The 22,755-nt window shown below is 45.3% G+C and overlaps 1 protein-coding gene across 1 annotated transcript in view; it reads right to left on the bottom strand.

Moving 5' to 3' along the window:
- Nucleotides 1–372: 372 nt before the first annotated feature.
- LOC130293671 (nicotinamide N-methyltransferase-like) overlaps nt 373–22,755 on the bottom strand; it is a 29,015-nt gene continuing 6,632 nt past the window's right edge. The window contains exons 3-4 of the mRNA XM_056542655.1: nt 20,953–21,160; nt 373–796 (exon numbers count right to left, since the gene is read on the bottom strand). Coding sequence (XP_056398630.1) covers nt 373–796; nt 20,953–21,160 — 632 coding nt within the window. The remainder of the gene's footprint in view (nt 797–20,952; nt 21,161–22,755) is intronic.

Consider the following 22,755-nt stretch of genomic DNA (forward strand, 5'->3'; position numbering starts at 1 on the left):
GATTGTGGCGGGTAATAAATCCTTTTGTCCACCTACTAGAAGTGTGCAGCACCTGATTATCCCACTACACTGGGAGGAAGTTTCTGACACATTTTGACAGTTCCTGACATGGACAGATGTGTCAGCAGAGAGCACTGTGGTCAGACAGAAAAGTAATTCAAAAGGAAAATAACTTCATGGGGAGCATACATCAGCTAATAAGTACTGGATGGATTAAGATTTTTAAATAGAAGTAATTTACAAAAAATGTTATATTTTCCACTAGAGCACCACTTTAAAAACACAGCTGTACGCCTGATGTTCGCAACAGGTTAAAGCTTTATTTATAAACTCTTGACATGCAGACATAACTTGTCTTGTTTCTATTCAGACCTACTTCTCCTTGTGAGCTGCAATAAACATGACGGCCTTATAGTCAATAAGGTCACTCACATTCGTTCTCTTCTTAACCTTACAGTCATCTATAACAAATCCTTCTCCAACTAGAGCTTTCCTGGCAAAATCCTCATCATATGGAAAACCATGGAACTTGTCTTTCCCAACTGTATAATATGTCATATGTAAAATCCCAATTAATATCATGTGTCCTCCAGGTTTTAGTAACTTAGAGAACTTCCTGAGATATCTCCTGTAGTCATCTTGGTCTTTGCAAATAATATCTAGGAGCCAAGCGCTAATGATACAATCTGCTGGTGGTAAGTCTATCGGATCCGTCATATTTTCCTTCTCGAGGTCACATTTCACAACATGTGGAATTGTTGATCTCAGTTTTCCTTCTTTGTCCTGTGACTGGTCACTGAAAGAAATAAGAATAATGCATAAAGTGAATCTCCCACAGTCAGCATGAATACAGCCCATCTATAAAGGAAAGGGAAAAGAATGGGGGGCACTCATGGTTCTGTAGTCCAGTTCTTGATATCTTTATTAATCCAGGTGCATTAAAACAGGGTTCGGCGAGGTGCTGGACCCTTAGCCAGCATGGATAAGTGGAGGTTAGCTGAAACAGTTAACCTAATTTGTGAGAAGAGTCTGGTCTTTATATACCCACCTGATCCACACAAGTGCTGTCGGCAGCATGCAAGATGTCTTTGCACTGGATCCTGTGGTTTTGGCAGGAGGTTTGATTGCATACGTTGCAGAGAGACACTGTTCGCTAGCCTAACTATGATGCAAGGAATACGGTAATGTGTCACGGTACCTTTCATGCTACAGGCTGTGAAGTAGCTACATCTCGCTCCTACAATATGCAGTAAACATGCAGTAAGCATATGTGGCTGTACAGGCTCCAGCCCTGGCCTGCTCGCAGTCAGGTAATTTGCATATTTCAGCCTGAGGTTAACTCTTTCCTGCCTCAATCTCTTAGTCTGCAAAGATCACTTATAGAAGGTCACAGCTGTGGCTTATACATATAACTGACTGCAGGATGTGTTGGGCTGACAGAGCGGCACAGGCTGCTGAATCTCCAGGTTTAACCCTCTCAGCATTGGGCTCCATATTTCTGCTAAGTATTATGTGTTTTTGACTGTGTTCTTACATTTACGAGATTACTTTTTCTTCATATGTGACCTGGTGCAATCCAGTTTCATGCTCACAACTGCTCTCCATTCTGTCCCCTCGCTGGAGTCTCTCCTGCTGTGTCCCCGCATCTGTACGCGCTTTCATGCTGCAGCCCAGGACCGTGCTCGATCTCAGAGAACATGTAATCAATTATAAGCCATGTATAAGTTGTCATTATACATTGTACTGTTATACATCACCAGTGCATTTATTTACTGTGTTTGTCAGTACTATGTACACCACGTATATGTCCCTTAGTATATACCATGTAAGTTGCCGTCAGTATACTGTTATATGTCACTTATCGTAGCTACACCATATGTCTCTACTATACTGTTGTCACGATTCGGCTTCCAGGTAGTGGATCCTCTGTGTCAGCGAGGGATTGGCGTGGACCGTGCTAGTGGACCGGTTCTAAGAGGCTACTGGTTTTCACCAGAGCCCGCCGCAAAGCGGGATGGTCTTGCTGCGGCAGTAGCAACCAGGTCGTATCCACTAGCAACGGCTCTACCTCGCTGACTGCTGAGAAGGCGTGGGACAGAAGGACTAGGCAGAGGCAAGGTCAGACGTAGCAGAAGGTCGGGGGCAGGCGGCAAGGTTCGTAGTCAGGATGGGTAGCAGAAGTTCAGGTACACAGGCTTAGGACACACTAAACGCTTTCACTGGCACAAGGCAACAAGATCCGGCAAGGAAGGGAAGGGGAAGTGAGGTTATATAGACAGGTGCACAGGTGGGAGCTAATTAAGCTAATTGGGCCAGGCACCAATCATTGGTGCACTGGCCCTTTAAGTCTCAGAGAGCTGGCGCGCGCGCGCCCTAGAGAGCGGAGCCGCGCGCGCCAGCACATGACAGCAGGGGACCGGGACGGGTAAGTGACCTGGGATGCGATTCGCGAGCGGGCGCGTCCCGCTGTGCGAATCGCATCCCCAACGGCCATGACAGTGCAGCGCTCCCGGTCAGCGGGACTGACCGGGGCGCTGCAGGGAGAAAGACGCCGTGAGCGCTCCGGGGAGGAGCGGGGACCCGGAGCGCTAGGGGTAACAGTACCCCCCCCCTTTGGTCTCCCCTTCTCTTTGTCCGGTAACTGCCTCCCCTGGGATGAGGACACCGGGAAAGAATGGAGGGTTTCCTCAACGGCAGGCAGTACAGCAGGAGTGGGGATGGGGAGGGAGGGCAGAGGGCGAGGCCTGGCACGGGGCAGTGTGACACCAGGACGGGGGCCATGGGGAGGCACAGAGGCTTGCCTGACGGGACTGGGAGGGGGGGAGAGGCACTTCCTGTGGCAGGCAGAGTCCCAGTTCCTGATCTCCCCGGTGGTCCAATCAATGGTGGGGGAATGAAGCCGGAGCCAAGGCAGACCGAGGAGGACCTCAGAGGTAGTGGATCCTCTGTGTCAGCGAGGGATTGGCGTGGACCGTGCTAGTGGACCGGTTCTAAGAGGCTACTGGTTTTCACCAGAGCCCGCCGCAAAGCGGGATGGTCTTGCTGCGGCAGTAGCAACCAGGTCGTATCCACTAGCAACGGCTCTACCTCGCTGACTGCTGAGAAGGCGTGGGACAGAAGGACTAGGCAGAGGCAAGGTCAGACGTAGCAGAAGGTCGGGGGCAGGCGGCAAGGTTCGTAGTCAGGATGGGTAGCAGAAGTTCAGGTACACAGGCTTAGGACACACTAAACGCTTTCACTGGCACAAGGCAACAAGATCCGGCAAGGAAGGGAAGGGGAAGTGAGGTTATATAGACAGGTGCACAGGTGGGAGCTAATTAAGTTAATTGGGCCAGGCACCAATCATTGGTGCACTGGCCCTTTAAGTCTCAGAGAGCTGGCGCGCGCGCGCCCTAGAGAGCGGAGCCGCGCGCGCCAGCACATGACAGCAGGGGACCGGGACGGGTAAGTGACCTGGGATGCGATTCGCGAGCGGGCGCGTCCCGCTGTGCGAATCGCATCCCCAACGGCCATGACAGTGCAGCGCTCCCGGTCAGCGGGACTGACCGGGGCGCTGCAGGGAGAAAGACGCCGTGAGCGCTCCGGGGAGGAGCGGGGACCCGGAGCGCTAGGCGTAACAACTGTTTTATGTTACCATTCATATAACTTGTATACTTTATTATTACATACACGTAGTCACGTACGGGTTATGTCACCGTAGAATATACTGTGCGCCCACCTGCTACGTCGGTGGATGTTTCATAGCTTTATTGTCGCATTTGTCATGTTTTAGTTATGTCACGTTAGGCTTTCATTAATGTATACAGGTCAAGTATTTCAAGCTGTCACAGCATTACTCTCATGGTTCTCAGGTCAAGTACATTAGGCTGTTTTCATGGCATTGCTTTTACATTTACTCATGTTGGAGGTCAGGTGTGATAGGATGTCCTTGCTGACATTACCACATGGTACTCCACATTTTTGTTTCACAATGTGCCACACTTATGTTTCCTTACAGCGTTCTGTGTTTCGCTACCATACACGCCATGTTTCCCTGCATTTATCATACCTTTCTGGAGCTGTCACATTGTACATACATGACTATGACATTTATGCTACAATAGTTCCGATGGCATGCGTTACCTGAGCTGATACCGTGCTTCACATTATATCAGTTTACAGTACCAGGCGTGGATACCATAGCTGATGTTCTGTTCTCATTTTGGTATAGTGGATTGACTGGGCTTTGTGTCAATATAGCCGATGCTGTTACGTTTCCATAGCTGTCATATGGTGCATTAATGTCCCTATAGTGGTCATACGGTGCTTATGTTACTATAGCTGATAGTGTCTATGTGCTATGTGTTAGTGTTAATTAACTGATATATGGTACATTAATGTCCCTTGGGGCTTATGTTACTGTAGCAGACATACTGGGCATTTAACATTTTTTTATCTAACATATTTGCCTATGTTACTATTGCTGGTAATTTGTGTTTACTGTTGCTTATATATATATATATACTGTGTATTAGTGGTTAATTTAGCTGTTCTGCTGAACATAAATGTTATTCAGGGTTAACACTACTATAAGCTCATATACAGGGCCTTGATGTTTTCGGAGATGTTATAAGGTGCTTACATTACTTCAAGTGATATACCATGCTTCAATGTTAACGGTTCCTTACAGTGTGACATACATACGGTTCCCTACAGTGTGACATACATACGGTTCCCTACAGTGTCACATACATACGGTTACCTACAGTGTCACATACGGTTCCCTACAGTGTGACATACATACCGTTCCCTACAGTGTGACATGCATACATTTCCCTACAGGTTAATACGCATACAGTTCCCTACAGTGTACGTTTAATAGTTATTGTCCCGTTCTTTTGTTTTAGCTCTGTCACGTTATGCTTACGTTATGTACACTAGGTTGTTTTACCTCTTAGCGCTATACGTTTGGTGTGGTTGTAGGCTGATTGCTGTCGTCAATCCGTAAAGCCTCATCTTTATAGTTTCCTTTCTGGTCATTACACACACCTTGTTACAGCCAGTTTGACCTCACCGTTCCAGGTAAGCTTCAAGTCTTCACTTTACATGCCTTTCGTACGTCACACACTCCCGTGAGAGATAGGCTGCCCGACAATCCTCAAGCCTCATATTGTTGTCATTCCTTTGTACATTACAAACGTTCTTGTTTGAGGCAGATTGTATCATCAATCCACGTGCCTCTTGTCATTTGTTGATACGAAGGCCGCAGTGGTCTTCAACCTGCGGACCTCCAGATGTTTCAAAACTACAACTCCCAGCAAGTCCGGACATCTGTAGGTCTGCAGGTTGAAGACCACTGAGGGCGGAGAGTTCACTCGAGTATAAGCCGAGTGGGGAGTTTTCAGCACGAAAAATCGGGCTCAAAAACTCGGCTTATACTCGAGCATATACGGTATGTTTGTTACGATGCGTCTGATTGTGGTCTTAGTTGTACACGTCTTAGTGTTAAGTTCTTTGATGTGGGTTCAGCTTGTTCTTGTCTTGTCATGTGTGTACCTGTTGGGAAATTTACCCTTATCGGTCTTTTTAACCTGTTGGTCATGTATATTTTCTTTTGCGATAAGCCTCAGGGTGCAGCATTAATAATCTTCTTTACACCTGCAAGTATGAGGAGACTGCCTTACTGGTGCACAAAACCTCAGGTTAAGTATGTTATATCCTTTTATGTTTTGTCTATGCGGGTCTGTTGTCACTTTATGTATGGCATGGTTCAATAAGATTACTTATATGTGTAGCTTGGAACACTTTTCAAATCTTTTAAACATTTTCTATATTTGACACTTGGGTTACCTTTATCCATGTGCACCCTGGTAGTACCATTCTGGTAGGTGCTATGGGTGCAGTAGTGCCAAGTGGTATATCCAGAAATTCTATCTTGGCTTTGGCTCCATAACAGCTGAGCCAGGTTCTGGGTAGGGGCTTCTCCGGCTGTTAACTGGAGCATTTTGTCTGTTATCTTGGGTTCATATGATGTAGGTTATGCTTAACCATTAATTCATGTATTACCTAACTGAGGTATTTTTGCCCCCTTCTTTAGGATACCCTTCACGGTCACCCAGGCACACACCATGCCTAATTATTCATGCAAGTGGTACTCTACTCATGGTACATGTAACCCGACCACAAGTGGAGGTTAGCTGAAACAGTTAACCTAATTTGTGGGAGGAGTCTGGTCTTTATATACCCACCTGATCCACACAAGTGCTGTCGCCAGCATGCACCCTCCCTCCCCTTTTTTTTTCTACAGTCACACTCAGGGTATTCCCCTTCTTAAGGATACCCTTCACGGCCACCCAGGCACACCCCAGGCCTAATTATTCATGCAAGTGGTACTCTACTCATTGTACATGTAACCCGATCCCAATAGCTATTTCGAGCCGCTCCTGGTGCTTCCTCAGATCCCACCCACCTGTACGTGGGAGGCCAGGCATGTACCTCCTGACCTCTGACATGGCAAGGTGGGGGAATTTCACCCTCCAAACATTAAAAAACAAGTGCAGATTAAAATACAAATACTCAAGTAAGATAACAAAATCCGAATGATCCACTTTGCCTCAGATTGCAAGAGTGCCCTGTGTTTATCCACTCCATCTCTGACATTTACTCTTTCCAGACCCAAGAAAGTACCATCTGAAATATCCCCTGAATGCTCTTCTAATATGTGGGAAATTAATCGTGGGGAGCCTTTCCCAGTTTTAAATGAATGTACATGCTCCCTAAATCTGGTGTTTAGAGTACGTATCTTGCAACCTGTGTAGAACCTGTTGCATGTAAACTACAAAACTAGTTTTACAGCAGATTACATCACGAAAAATTACTCTTTCACCTCCTAATACCACATTTCTCTCAAGATGGGTATGTGCACACCAGATACATGAACCGCACCTTTGCATACCTGGGGTAAGGGATCTCTTCAGCCAGTTCTCTTTTTTTTTTATCTACTGTTTTTTAACATACTATGAACCAAAATCACTTGTTTTTGATGTTTGGAATGTGCAACGCCCCCACCTTGTCACGTCAGAGGTCAGGAGGTACATACATGCACAGGTGGGATCTGAAGAAGCCCCAGGAGCGGAGCAAAATAGTTATTATCTATGCTGGCTGAGAGTCCAGCGCCTCAATGAACACTGTTTTAATACACTTGGATTAATAAAGATATCAAGAACCTGACTACAGAACCATGAGTGTGTCCCCCCCCCCCCCCCCACACACACACACACTCAGCCTACTCCCAGGTTACCTCCAGTGTGGCTGGGCACACATACAATGGGAAGAGGGAGACAGACTATAAGCCCCACCCAAGTTGGCTGATATAGTTGCCGGCCTCACAGGTGAACCTTAATGCTTCCTAGAAAGTGATCAAGGTGCATTAATTGTGCCCACAAGGGCAGGATCTGCTCCCCCAGCATAAATGGACAACTGCATTTGGGGTTGAGCACCTCCTGCCATTTGAGACCACGTCTTTGTTGTTGTTTAAATCTTATACTTGGAGGTGTGTAAACTCCCCATTTAATGCGCCTTGATCCCTTTCTAGGCAGCATTAAGGTTCACCTGTGAGGCCGGCATCTATATTAGACAACTTGGGTGGGGCTTGTAGTCTTTCTCCCTCCTCTCATTGTATGTGTGCCCACCCACACTGGAGGTAACCTTGGAGCAGGCTGGGAGTTTGACCTAATGCTGCTGTAATTGCCCACTGGTGCCTGGTTTTGCTTATCATGCACAGGTAGGTTAGTGTTAGGTCCCGTGCCACTTGAGAAACCTTGGCGTTGGTGTGCGGGCTCAGGTATGTCCTTCATAAAAGGATAAACTGGCTAATGTCTCAATTTTAACATCAGTTTTGAGGGTTAGCCAATGTCATTGTTTACATCTACCACAGTAGTGAACCTAAATTCTTGTATTAATCTGTGTTTTGCCCCCTTTTCAGCCAGGAAGCAGCATTGATCTCTTTCAAAAACAAGTTCTTGCAGATTTGAAAGCTTTAAGATATCCTTCTAACCCTGAAAATGTAGGGAAGAGAAAACAGCCTTAGAAAATATTAAAAAACGTGATGACATTGTTCTGAAAAAATCGGACAAAGTGGGAAAACATAGTTTTAATGGAAAGGGAATGTTATATTAAAGAGGCTGAAAGACAGCTAAGTGATAAAAGGTATTATGAGAAAGTTAGATCTGATCCCTTATCCAAGTTTACTTCTAAATTGCAGTCACTTTTGAGAATATACACCGAAAAAATGTCTTGTCCAGGAAAATGGCTGAAAATGGCTGATCGGTATTTCCTGCCCAAGACACATAAAATGTTAGTGTCCCCACCCAGGAGACCGATCTTCTCCGGGGTGGGGACACTGACTGACCAAATCTCTAAATTCATTGATTGCCACCTGCATCCCTTGCTTGCGGATGTACCGTGTATTGTCAGGGACACCTACAAATTCCTCCTCACGTTGAGGGGTTGAGTTGGCCTCCAAATGGTATATTGGTGTCCCTAGACATAGAAAGTCTATACACGAGTATTCTTCAGGATAACAGCGTGGAAGCAATAAGGGAAAAACTGAATTATTCTGATAAATCACGTGATTATATCCCTTCTGCTCCATGGGAGGTTTCTGTCCTCCCTGACCTCGCCTTAGGACACCTGCATTACGGTTTGACAGGTGTACCGCCCTAGGAGCATGGCATATATAATACAGTGCTCCTACACCCAAAGGGTAGTATGGCGATGTAATGGGTGTATACACATAGTTAAACAAAAGCCTACCATACCCAGAGAGAATACATCTCAGAATACCAAAGATTTGTGAAGAGGGGAGGTAAAAGTTCAGATGATCCCAGTAGTAGACCAGTTTTTGCCCCAGAAGCATATATAGTCAGGATCTGCAGCAGGGCCCATAGGGGTCAAACAGTTCAACTTGGGGCCAAAGCTGTATAATGCAATAAAGTCCGTCAATGTATTAAGATTCATCTCACTTCGGCTTTCAGTAACCTAGTATGGAGGCACTGCACGTATTTGGCGTCTCCTTAGCTTGCTGGTGTCTCCTTAGCTGGATAGCGTTAATGGCATCTCCCTGGCTTGCTAGCATCAGTGGCTTTTCAGCCCGCTGCCTCTTTTGGTCCGCGTCGAGCTCTTTATGCGCCGGGGTGTCGGCGTTGGAGGGCAGGAAGGTGGAGGGATCAGAACCCTGCCACCCGCTCTCTACACCACGCCCCCGAGTCAAGCTCGCTGCCATCGCAAGACCCGGGAGCACAGCAGCCCTCCCGCCACAGTAGCACCAGGATGCCGGGCAACACAACAGAGAAGTCTCACCAGAGAAGACGATCCCACTTCGCACCCACAGACGCGGCAAATCACAAGCCAAAACCATGCCGTGTGGATCCATCTGTGGGAAGCAGCCTCCACTGCCACAAGTCCGGGCACCAAAGCAGGAGAGGGTCCGGAGCGGGGTAGGGAGTAGAGATGAGCGAATGGAATCTGAGGAATCCAAATTCATTACGAATTTCATGAAAAATTCGATTTGCAACAAATGCGAATATCGCCGCGATTCTATCGTGCAAATCGCTTCATTAAACTCCATTTAGTGCGGTGCAGGCTCCAGGGTATCTAAAATGGTGGATCCACATGTGAGGACATGGGGCAAGGAATCCTGGGAAGGCGGGAACAAGGGTAGGCGGGATGACCCTGAATCCCATGCAGGATGCAGCCTATCAGCAGCCAGTCACCCCTGTGATGTCACAGCCCTATATAATTGGCAGCCATATTCTGGCTAGTCACTTCATCCTTTCATTGCAGAGAGATAGGACTGCTGTGTGACACACAGACAAGCTTTTTCCAGCAGCGTTTCGGCTCCTAGTCACGTCAGCGTTCTGTTGGAAAGAGAGCAGTGCGTTTTTCACTGAAAATAATTTTTACTGCAGCCATTAACCTCCCAGTCCCTTTCTACAGCATTGTATGACAGAGAGGGGCACATAGCTGTGTGTTGTCTCATACATTTCAACAAGCTGGCTCAGCTGGAGAAACCTTAGCAGAGGATGAAGCAATAATTTTTCAGCGCAACTCTGTGTCTTTGTTCCGCAACAAATGGTCTGCTGGTTATACTAGTCTGTAGACGGTATAATACCCAGCAGTCCATTCTTAATAGTCTTTGAGAGAGTGCAATTTTGGGTTTAGAACACAGCGACTGTGTGCTGCAGCACTGTTGTGTACTGCTGGTGTTGTGCAAAAATACGTTTTTTAAGCACATTTTTCTGCCCTCAAAAGTGCATACCACATACGTACATTTAAGCAGTGTACTATTTTGTACCTGTTAATCTGTAAAGGGCCTAGATACTGTGAAAGGCCGGGCAAATGTAATCACCAGCTAGTGTTTTACTCCAATATGTTTTTTAAGCATACTGTAGCACATTTTTCTGCCCTCATAAGTGCATACCACATACCTAAATCTAAGTAGTGTACTATTTTGTACCTGTTAAATGCTCAAGGGCCTAGATACTGTGAAAGGACAGCCAAAAGTACACATCTGCTGCTGTTCTAGACAAATATAGTTTTAAGCGTAGGGAAACGTATTGTACTCCCCCATATACGAACTAAGTATGTCAGGCAGTGAAGTGCCAGGACATGCACAGAGGAGTGGCAGAGGTCGCAGCAGACTATGGACGAGTGGCAGCAGAAGTCCCAGCGAGAGGCCTGATCTCTCTGTATCAGCTAGCAGTCGTGTCTCGACCAGCAACCCATCTGCCGTCATCGATTGGTCAACACTGTCATCCACTTCATCACAAGTGACATCTGATACTTCCAGTCAACAGTCTGTGGGTTCCTCAGACACAACCCTCAGTTGGAATGTCCCGGAAGCAGTCCCAGTCCTCCCATTGTCTCTGTCCTATGCTTTTCCCTCCCCTAAAGAATTATCTTATGCTTTGGGTTCAGCTCCACTATTCAGTGAGGATGATCTTATAGAGGACAGTCAGCAGCTACTGCCCAGCCAAGAAGTAGAGGAGACATCCGCCAGTTCCTCCGCTAGGCGGGCAAGTAGTGATGAGGAGAGTGATGTGGGAGGTGATGTTGCCAGCATTCAGGGTCCTGAAGCAGACACTGTTGAGGAACCTGAGGAGGACATCAGTGACGTGCAGACACTCGTTGATGATGATGAAGCCAATCACAATTGGGAGCCGGGTGCAGAAGGGCCTTCATCATCATCAGGAGAAGAGGGTTTCAGGTTGCCCGTGAGGCAGCAGCTGAGCCAGCAAGGTGGTAGCATGGTTGACAGTCAGCATGGTGGCAGTAGTGGAAATTCTGGAGCCAAACGTTCCCGGGGGAGACCACCTGCTTTGCGTTAGCCTACCTTACCGGGAGGTAGTGGAACAGGGGTTCCTGGAGATGGTGACAATAGCATTCAATTAATGCAGACTGTTGGTGGGAAAATCAGCTACTCGGCGGTGTGGCAGTTTTTCATCAAGCATCCGGAGGAGGTTAACATAGCCACATGCAAGATCTGTCGGCAGAAGGGGAAGTGTGGCCAGGGTCCCAATGTTGGCACCACAGCCCTGCGGCATCATATGCTGCGCCACCATAAAGAGGCCTGGGAGAACCGTGGCTCTGATGTATAGGTCCAGCCTGCTGCATCACCCAGTGGCACGCTGCTCGGTCTTTCAGCCAGCCAAGGCTCCACCACCTCAGCAGAAGGGAGCTGTGTGTCATACCCTCCTTCTGTCGCTCCAGTTGCTCCTGCTCCTCCTACTTTTAGTCAATCACTCCACCAGCAATCCATTGGTGAAGCCATGTCCACTCATCCAACGGCACAGAAGCTGAATGTGCTCCGCTCCTGTCAAAGTTGCTGGTGCTGCAGTCCCTCCCTTTTCAAGCGGTGGACTTTGCACCTTTCAGAGAACTGATGGCTTGTGCCGAGCCGAGGTGGAAAGTCCCAAGCCATCATTTCTTTGCGGAGAAGGCAGTACCAGCCCTGCATGATTTTGTGGAACAGATGGTGGGCCAGTCCTTGAGCCTGTCAGTGTGTACCAAAGTACACAGCAGCGCCGATGTCTGAAGCTGTAACTATAGGAAGGGGCAATGCATGTCCTTTACAGCCCACTGGGTGAATGTGGTTCCTGCACAGCCACAACACCAACTTGGACAGGTCACACCGCTTCCTCCTCCATGCTCTCAGGTCATTGGTCCTGTGGCAGTGTGCAACTCTGCCTCCTCATCCCCCACCGTATCCTCAGCCTCCATTGCACAGACAAGTCTCAGTGCTCCTCCAGCATACCATGTGTGCAGGGCACGGGGATGTCACGCTGTTCTTCACATGGTTTGCCTTGGCGAACAGAGTCACACAGGGGAGGAACTGCTAAAAGTCATTCATTCAAGTCACTCCACATGAGGAGGAGGGGGAGGGGCACAGTGGAACACAGTTTAGGTTTCGTGAAATGGACGGTTTTCTAGTCCTCTGACAGGAGAGGAGGAGCAGGAGCAACCAGAGGAGCTAGCGGGTTATGAGGAAGGCGAGACAGAGGACTCAGACATACCGTGACAGTATACAGTGGATTTGGAGGCAGGGAGTGTCTCCGAGTCACTTGCACAAATGGCACGATGCATGCTCACTTTATTGCATAGAGACCGCCGAATTTCCACCATTCGGCAGCGGGATGACTTCTGGCTCTCCACCTTATTGGATCCTCACCTCGCCACAAAATAGGGGCCTTTTTTTACACCCACTGAGAGGGAGGACAAACTGACTTACTACAGAGACATCCTACAAAGTCAGTTGGCACCATCGGCCATCCTCTCGCAGGTTTGACTCGGGGGGCCCTCTGAGCCCACCTTCCACTGCCATGGCTTCTAGGGAGGGGTGGGGTGGCAGCTCCATCATCAGCAGCCTGAGTCTACAGTCGCTGATGAGTAGCTTTCTTCACCCGCATTGTGAAGCAACTCATCAGCAGCAGGTAGACCTGGAGCAGGACCTGAACCAGCAGGTGGTGGCATACCTTGACATGCCCATGCCAACACACCTTGAAGATCTGCTGAACTTCTGGGCAGCCAAATTTGATTTGTGGCCGCAAAAGAGTTTGCCCTGGAAAAGCTGTCCTGCCCGGCCAGTAGTGTGCTATCAGAGCGGGTGTATAGTATGGCGGGGGGGAGACTGACCTTTGTGAAGATGAATCAGGCATGGATCAGCCAGGATTTCCACCCACCAATGCCTTATGCATTAGAGTAGATTGACCATGGTGGCACACAAACTCTTCACAAATATGTATAGTACCAAACAGATTTAAGACGCTGCTCCTCAGTTACAAACATTCCTCCGCATCAGACCTTTTTTCACCCACCTTCGCCACAGGCGCTGGTATTTACACCCACCGCATTACGCTGTTACCGGGTCACTTTCAGGACTCTGCTTCCATCTCCAGGCTGTCTCATTCTGCCACCATATGGCCTCGTAATGCTTCCGCCAACTCCAGGCTGTGCCATTCAGCCACTATATGTTCTACTCATGCTGCCACCAACTCCAGGCTGTGCCAATCAGCCACTATATGTTCTACTCATGGTGCCGCCAACTCCAGGCTGTGCCATTCAGCCACTCTATGGTCTCATGTTGCTGCCACCAATTCCAGGCTGTGTCATTTGGCCAGATTATGGTCTTCTCATGCTGTTGCCACCTCTAGGCTCTGTCACTGTGCCGCAATGTGACTCCTTGTTAGTTTGGGTTTTGTGGTCACACAGTATTAGTTTAAAGTAAACACCGGGGCATTAAACTTGGAAATCTAATACAAATATTAAATAAACAAAATTGATGTAATCTTTTCAAGACTGAGGCCCTATGGTTGTCGATGTCATATTTCCTGTGGAATTATCACAAGATTCCAATGAAACAGCTTGGAGTGATAACAATGAACCATAACTGATTAAATGAAACATTCACACTTTCACAGTCAGGGGGGCGATGAGAGGCAGGGGCTGGAACAGGTGGTATCCCACCTGATGGAGGACCGCCAGCTCGATTTTAAGATACATGTACAAGCTTTTTCACTGCAGCCACTTCTAGCTTTATGCTCCCACTTATACAATTCCACAGAAGCTGAATGTGCTCCTGTCCAAGTTGCTGATACAGCAGTGCCTCCCTTTTCCAGTGGACACTCAGAGTATGGGGATGCACTGAGAGGCAGGGGCTGGAACAGGTGGTAGCTCGCCTCACGGCGAACCGCCAGCTGGATGCTCTCCAGAATGGGTAATCAAAAAATTTAAATAAATTCAAATAAAATAAAAATTACATAAAAAATCTGCCACATCCAGACTCTCTGCGGCAGTGATTCTAATAGCAATGCCTGTAATCTGCATGTCATACTGAATAACTATGCGTGTTAGGACAAAGCAAAGTGTTCTACTCCCCTATTGAGGCTCTCTGTATTCCAGAAATAGCCATTTTAATAGTGATTCGCCGCAAATAAATTCGACCCAAACCGATTTTTTTCGGAAAATTCGGCAAATTGGCCAAATCGAATTTTTCAGATATTCGCTCATCTCTAGTAGGGAGTATCGGCGTGCCAGGAGGAGGAGGGAGGAACAGTGCGGGGCAGAGCTGGAACCGGGGAGCAGCGATGCTATGTCATGCCGCTAGGACTGCCTACCAAAACTGGTTGATCTAGAAGATCAGTCACGTAGAGCGAATATTCGTTTGATAGGCCTTCCGGAGGGATCAGAACAAGATGACCCAGTGAGCTTTTGTCCTAAGTGGATTGTGGTTACGTTTGGCTCAGATACTCTCTCCCCACAGTTTAATACTGAATGGGCCCATAGAGTTCCCACCAACAATCCACCTCCTAGAGCAGTGATGGCGAACCTCTGGCATGCGTGCCACAGGTGGCACACGTGGCCACAGGTGGGCACGCGGCCATAGTTTGCTAGGCTGGGCAAACCGGAACATCCCTGTGTCCCGAAAGATCCTTTCGGGACACAAAGATGTCCCGTTTACCTTTCTGCGGCCCCGCGTTAACTTAAAAAATGCAGGGGCCGCCGGGAGGTAGCGCATGCAGGGACGTCACTGACGTCCCGTGCATGCGCCCATAGGAACGGAGGAGCAGAGCATCGAGGAGGACCCGCGCTGGCCGGCATGGTAAGTTACTGGCTACACTTCAGCTTCGATGCTCCGACCACCGCTCCTCCGGTCCCGGGACCTACTGCTATTGCCACTGGAGGAGCGGTGGACGGAGCACTGTGAGGCAGTACACAGACATACAGCCTCCAGCCATACACTGTATTGGGGGGTGTTGGTCGGACTCAAGGGGTGAATGGACTAGTTAGAGGTTATTTGGGGGCAACTGGGCAACTTTTCCTCTGCACAGGTTTTGATAAATCTTCCTCTGACAGACTTTCTCATTTTACAAAAATACATTGATGTTAGAGGAAGAAATGTTTTATTTTATGGGAAGCTTAAAGGGAGCAACATTGTCTTGGCCTTTATTTACATCCCACCTCCATTTAATTATGAAGTTCTAGTAGGATCCAAAAATGGTGTTTTCATGCTATAGCGCCTCTTATTGCACCGCCTCAAGAATTGACCTCTGTCTTGGTAATTTGCATGCTCTCCCTTTTACGAAACATATGGTTTATGAAAATAGGTCCATATCCGATCATACCCCTATTAGGCTCAGGATTAAAGTGAATGACTTAAACCTTAGGAAACCAAACAATTTGAGTATTAATCCTTTTTGGTTCACTGTCATTTACAGGGATGCCGTGGAAAGATACAAAAAAAAACCCTGTAGGAGGTAGCGCTACTGGTTTTCAGTGTGGGGAAGAAAGACTGGAGCAGAGAAGTGATGTGGAACGACGCTGCACCGCTTTATTGAAATTACAGCAAAGCAAACAGGATAGCGCGTTTCGGGGGACAGCGCCCCCTTCTTCAGATCAGTGGTCTGATCAGATCGACAGGGATGATTATTTTAGAGGTGAAATAACTTCCTTCTGGAACATTAATAAAGACTCAACCATTGCTCTCATTGTTTGGGATTCCCTGAAGGCCTTTATGAGTTCTGTATATACTATTAGTTCTGTATATACTATGGAAGAAGGAGCTGACATTGGCCAGGTCAGTGCTGGTAACACATCATATAATGTATTGAACTGGCTTAATGTAGAGATGGTACAAGGTAAGTTAAGTAAAGTAAATGTAAGCAAATCTCCAGGGCCGGATGGACTACACCCAAGAGTTCTTAGAGAGGTAAGTTCAGTAATATCTGTACCCTTGTTCATGATATTTAGAGATTCTCTGGTGTCTGGTATTGTGCCAAGGGACTGGCGCAAGGCTAATGTGGTACCAATCTTCAAGAAGGGCTCTAGGTCTTCGCCAGGCAATTATAGACCGGTAAGTCTAACGTGCATTGTGGGTAAATTGTTTGAAGGACTTATAAGGGATTACATACAGGAATACATAGGGGATAATAGTATTATAAGTGATAGCCAGCATGGGTTTACTAAGGATAGAAGTTGTCAAACCAATCTAATTTGCTTTTATGAAGAGGTGAGTAGAAGCCTTGACAGAGGAATGGCTGTGGATATAGTGTTTCGGGATTTTGCCAAAGCGTTTGATACTGTCCCTCACAGACATCTGACAGGTAAGTTAAGGTCCTTGGGCTTGGAAACTTTAGTTTGTAACTGGATTGAACACTGGCTCATGGATCGTACCCAGAGAGTGGTGGTAAATGATTCGTACTTTGATTGGTCCCCGGTTATTAGTGGTGTACCCCAAGGTTCAGTACTGGGCCCGCTGCTGTTTAATTTATTTATCAATGATATAGCGGATGGTATTAACAGCTCTGTTTCTATCTTTGCAGATGACACCAAGCTTTGTAGCACGGTACAGTCTATAGAGGATGTGCATAAGTTACAAGATGACTTGGATAGACTAAGTGTCTGGGCATCCACTTGGCAAATGAGGTTCAATGTGGATAAATGTAAAGTTATGCATCTGGGTACTAATAACCTGCATGCGTCGTATGTCTTAGGGGGGATTAAACTGGCAGAGTCACTGGTAGAGAAGGATCTGGGTGTACTTGTAGATCACAGACTACAGAATAGCATGCAATGTCAGGCTGCTGCTTCCAAAGCCGGCAGGATATTGTAATGTATAAAAAGAGGCATGGACTCGAGGGGCAGGGACATAATACTCCCCCTTTATAAAGCATTGGTACGGCCTCACCTGGAATATGCTGTTCAGTTTTGGTCGCCTGTTCATAAAAGGGACACTGCGGAGTTGGAAAGGGTGCAGAGACGCGCGACTAAACTAATATGGGGCATGGAACATCTTAGCTATGAGGAGCGATTAAAGGAGTTACAATTGTTTAGTCTTGAGAAGAGACGTTTAAGGGGGATATGATAAACGTATATAAGTATATAAATGGCCCATACAAAAAATATGGAGAAAAACTGTTCCAGGTTAAACCCCCCCAAAGGACGAGGGGGCACTCCCTCCGTCTGGAGAAGAAAAGGTTTAGTCTAAAGGGGCGGCACTCCTTCTTTACCGTGAGGACTGTGAATTTACGGAACGGTCTACCTCAGGAACTGGTCACAGCAGGAACAATTAACAGCTTTAAAGCAGGGTTAGATACATTCCTGGAACAAAATAACATTAATGCTTATGCAGAATTATAAAACTACATCCCTTTCCCTTATCCCCTTACATCCTTCCCTTCAATCCCCTGGTTGGACTTGATGGACTTATGTCTTTTTTCAACCATACTAACTATGTAACTAACTATGTAACTATATGTAACTATGTAACTATGAGAGGCATTATTTTTGTAGAAATAATTAAGAAAAAGAGATTATATATGGAAACTGAGAATAAACTGAGGTGTCAAGTGAAACTTAGTGAGGAATCCTATGGCGGTATACCTGGCCCATTGACATATGATCATATGGAGCAATCGCAAGATATGATGGCGGTTTATAGCACCGAAAAAGCCCAAAAGACCATATTTTTTGGGGGACAGAGGGCCTTTGTTGAGTCGGGGAAAACATCAAAATTCCTGTCAAATACATTAAAGGGAGACCAAACTAGAGGGAATATAGGGGGTATTAGGATGAGAGGGGGTACACTACAGATTTAAAAGAAATTCAGAACCAATTTACCTTTTTTTATTTTATTTATATCAGACAAAGGGAGACATTGATCGGGAAGAAACAAAGAGGTTCTGGCAACTCCTTGATCTGACCAGGCTTTCCCGGGTTCAGATGGAGGAGCTGGACCATCCGATATCACTAGAGGCGGTTAGCCTGACTATAAAAAGGTGTACTACTAATTCAACACCGGGGCCAGATGGTCTTTATTTAGAATTTTTTCAGAGATTTGGAGATGCCCCCCCCCCAGCTTTTGGAAGTTTTTAATGAATCTTGTGTGGGGGGACACCTTCCTTTGTCTAAGATTGAAGCCCATAGTATTCTAATTAATAAGAAGGGTAAGGATCCTGCTCTGGTCAAATTGTATTGACCTATATCTCTTATGAACACTGATGTTAAGATCATCGCCAAAATATTTGCCCGAAGGATCAATCAGGTGATCAATCACCTGATCCACGACGATCAGATGGGATTCTTACCAGGCAGGTCCATCTTGAATAACCTCTCTCATACTTTTGCCAATTTTTAGATTGATGCCACTGAGGCCTTTGACAGGGAGGAGTGGGATTTCCTGTGGGCCACAATGGCCCAGTTTGGATTTGGTCCAAAAATGTTAAGTCAAATCAAACTTCTATATAATTCCCCCTGCGCTAGGGTAAAATTTGGTAACAAACTCTCCGATCCCTTTTCCCTGTCTAGAGGTACCTGACAGGGGTGCCCGCTCTCTCCCCTGTTGTTATGCCTCTATTTGGAACCCCTGGCTATTGCCTTAAGGAACAATCAATATTTGACAGGATTTGGAATGAAAGTAGAAGACGACCGTATCGTCTTATATGCCGATGACATTTTTCTGTTTCTAAAAAATCCAGAGATGGGTATCCCTAGCTTAATGTCATTAATGGCTCATTTTGGGAGACTATAAGGCTACGAGATAAACTGGGGGAAGTCAATTCACATGCATCTTAGTTCAGAGCTGGCTCAGCTACACGTCCCACTGGAGATGATACGTGATGATAACTCATTCCATTATCTAGGAATAGATATCTCCATGAAACCGTGTGACTTTAAGAAATGTATCTAGCTCCCTAACAAAAAATAATTCAAAATAAATACTAAATTTTGTTTAGACTTCCCCTATCCAAAACAGATAGAATAGCTGTAATTAAAATGGTTATATCACCCCAGATCTTGTATGTAATTAATTCCTCTCCCATTTGGATCACATATGGGTGGTTTAGCAAAATTGAAACTACTCTGAATACATTTCTATGAGGACATAAGAGAGCATGTTTAAAATATTCTTTTTTCTCACTTGATAAAAACGACGGGGGTTTTTGCTCCCCGATTTTAGATAAAACAATTAAACAAGGTAAAAAAATCACACATCTTCACATATTGTTTTGATAATACACTAGCTAAATCACTTCATACATTTGAATTCATGGAATTGGGTCAATAAAAAAAAAAAGGTGGGGCACATTCTTTTACATATGCTATGGCACTTGATAGGGCATGGGATAATATAAAAAAATATATGGAATTAAAAATAGTTTATCTTTCACTCCGTTTTTGTATAACTTGAGGTTAGGGGACTCTTTTGATAGGGTTGAGAAGTTTTGGACTACACAAAATATAAAAAAATATTTCACGATTATATCAGGGTGGGAAATTAATTTGTTTTAAGGAACTGCAAGAAAAAGTTGGGTTGACTGAAAATAAAATGTTTTGGTACATACAACTTCAGTGAGCAGATTCACGGATTACGGATAGGTCAATTCTTGAGGTTGTCGAGAATGGAGTTTTTGACACTTGTCCGAGATGCACATGTCAATCTGCAGACATTGTACGTATCATTTGGGAATGCAAGGTGATTAGTAGGTTTTGGGGAGAAGTTTTCTCACACCTAAAAATTATAGGATATCTCCCAAGAGAATTTGAACTTTCATTTTTTCAAGTTATATCGGGAGGAAAGATAGATATTAAAGGGGTAGTCCAGTGGTAAAAAACGTATCCCCTAAGGATAGGGGATAAGTTTGAGATCGCGGGGGGTCCGAGCGCTGGGGCTCCCTGTGATCTCTCTGAACGGGGGCAAGGCTCGCTAGACAGATAGCGGGGGTTGACCACTGGACGAAGCAACAGGTTAACACGCCCCCTCAATGCAATTCTATGGCAGAATCGGAGATTGCCGAAGGCAGCACTCCCGCTCTGCCATAGACTTGTTTTTAGGGGGCTTGTCAGCCGCCGCTTTGTGCAGGTGGTCAACACGCCCCCTTCCCGTGGGCTGTCGGGGCCCCGTACAGGAGATTGCGGGGGGCCCCCAGCGGTCGGACCCCCACGATCTGAAACTTATCCCCTATCCTTAGGATAGAAGTTTTTCACCACTGGATATCTCCTTTAATAATGTCACCGGTCTGGTGAAATTACTGATGGTAGCAAAAATTTGGCTCTCAGATAAGGCCCAGCTTTTGAAACATGGTAGAATTTAGTGTTGAAGGCTCAGAGTGCAATTAACATTCAGAAAGCTACAGAAAGCTAACTATAATAAGGTCTGATGTAAGTGGAGATAAATTTTTAAATTTCATTTCTTTTTTTCTTTTTTTCTTCTCTCTTTTCCTCTTCTCCGAAGGAGGTTGAATTAGGGCCAGGATGATATGAATATGTTTGTTTATTTGCTGGATTTTATGAATTATGTATTATAATGTTTAAATAAAAAAGAAAAAAAATAGTATACAGCCTGAAAATTTGATAATTTTCTTCATATCACTTGTACATCAGTAATAAAAAGTGTCTTCAAAAAGGAAAATACCTCACCTATATCCTTCTATCTCTCCATGAAGTTTTGTGGCATGTCCCCAATCGAATGCTCCTGTCCGTGTATTCAGCCATCTCTTCAGCTCCATGATGCATCTGTCACTGACCTTCAGCACTATGATGTGTTGGAAAAACTCACAGGCGGCATAGAGTTGTTGAACCAGAGGACCAGCGCTGAGGTCAAGCAGGACATCTCCATTAATGTGACCTGTACAACAATTTTCAGAATATTAAACTATCTGATGTATTAAACTCTTATAGATGTTGTTGATAAATAGGCAGTAGAATATGTGTTTAACCTCTTAAAAGGGTTATCCAGGAAAAAAAACTTTTTTTTATATATATATAAACGGATCAACTGGCTCCAGAAAGTTAAGCAGATTTGTAAAATGACTTCTATAATTTTTTTTAATCCTTTCAGTACTTATGAGCTTCTGAAGTTGAGTTGTTCTTTTCTGTCTAAGTGCTCTCTGATGGCACCGGTCTTGGGAACTGTCCAGAGTAGAAGCAAATCCCCATAGCAAACCTCTTCTACTCTGTGCAGTTCCCAAGACAAGCAGAGATGTCATCAGAGAGCACTGTTGCCAGACAGAAAAGAACAACTCAACTTCAGCAGCTGAAAATTATTGGAAGAATTAAGATTTTTTTTTTTAATAGAAGTAATTTACAAATCTGTTTAACTTTCTGGAGCCAGCTGATATAAAAAAGAAAAGTTTTTTCCTGGAATACCCCTTTAAGGACGCAGGGCGTCATAGTGGGTGGGTCCTGGCGGCTAATGAAAGCTGGGACCCTGGGCTATTAACCCTTTAGACGCGGCGTTCAAAGTTGATCCACTCCCGGAAGTTCAGTCGGGCTGATAGGGACCATCGTGGTGAAATCGCGATGTCCTGATCAGCTAGAATGCAAGTGGCGAATGATTGCTCCAAGCCTGAAATCCAAGCTTGACAATCGACCGCTGATAACACTGATCATTGCCCTGTTAATGCATGGCAGTGATCTGTGTAGAAGATCAGTGTGTGCAGTGTTAAAGCCACTAGAGGGGGCAATAACATTGAAAAAAAAAGTGTGAAAAAAAGTTAATAAAGATCATTTAACCCCTTCCCTAATAAAAGTTAGAATCACCCCCCTTTTCCCATAAAAAAAAACTGTGTAAATAAATAAAAAAATTAACATATGTGGTATTTCCACGTGTCGGTAATATCCAAACTATAAAAATAGAACATTAATTAAACCGCATGGTCAATGGCGTACGCGAAAAAAATTCCAAAGTCCAAAAAAGCGTATTTTTGGTCACTTTTTATGAAAAAAATCTATAAAAAGCGATCAAAAAGTCAGATCAATACATAAATGGTACCTCTAAAAACTTCAGATCATGGCGCAAAAAATGAGCCCTCATACCGCCCCATGGGCAGAAAAATGACAGTTTTAAACGTATTCATTTTCGTGCATGTAGTTATGATTTTTTCCAGAAGTACAACAAAATCAAACCTATATAAGTAGGGTATCATTTTAATTGTATGGACCTACAGAATAAAGAAAAGGTGTCATTTTTATAGAAAAATGCACTGCGTAGAAACGGAAGCCCCTAAAATTTAGAAAAAAAATTTTTCTTCAATTTTGTCGCACAATGATTTTTTTTTCTGTTTCGCCGAATATTTTTTGGTAAAATGACTAATGTCACTGCAAAGTAGAATTGGTGGCACAAAACATAAAGCATAATATGGATTTTTCTGTGCAAAATCAAAAGGATTATGATTTTTAAAAGGTAAGAGGAAAAAAAGAAAAGTGAAAAAACGGAAAAAC

This window comes from Hyla sarda, chromosome 10, assembly GCF_029499605.1.
Source record: "Hyla sarda isolate aHylSar1 chromosome 10, aHylSar1.hap1, whole genome shotgun sequence".
Lineage (NCBI taxonomy): Eukaryota > Metazoa > Chordata > Amphibia > Anura > Hylidae > Hyla > Hyla sarda.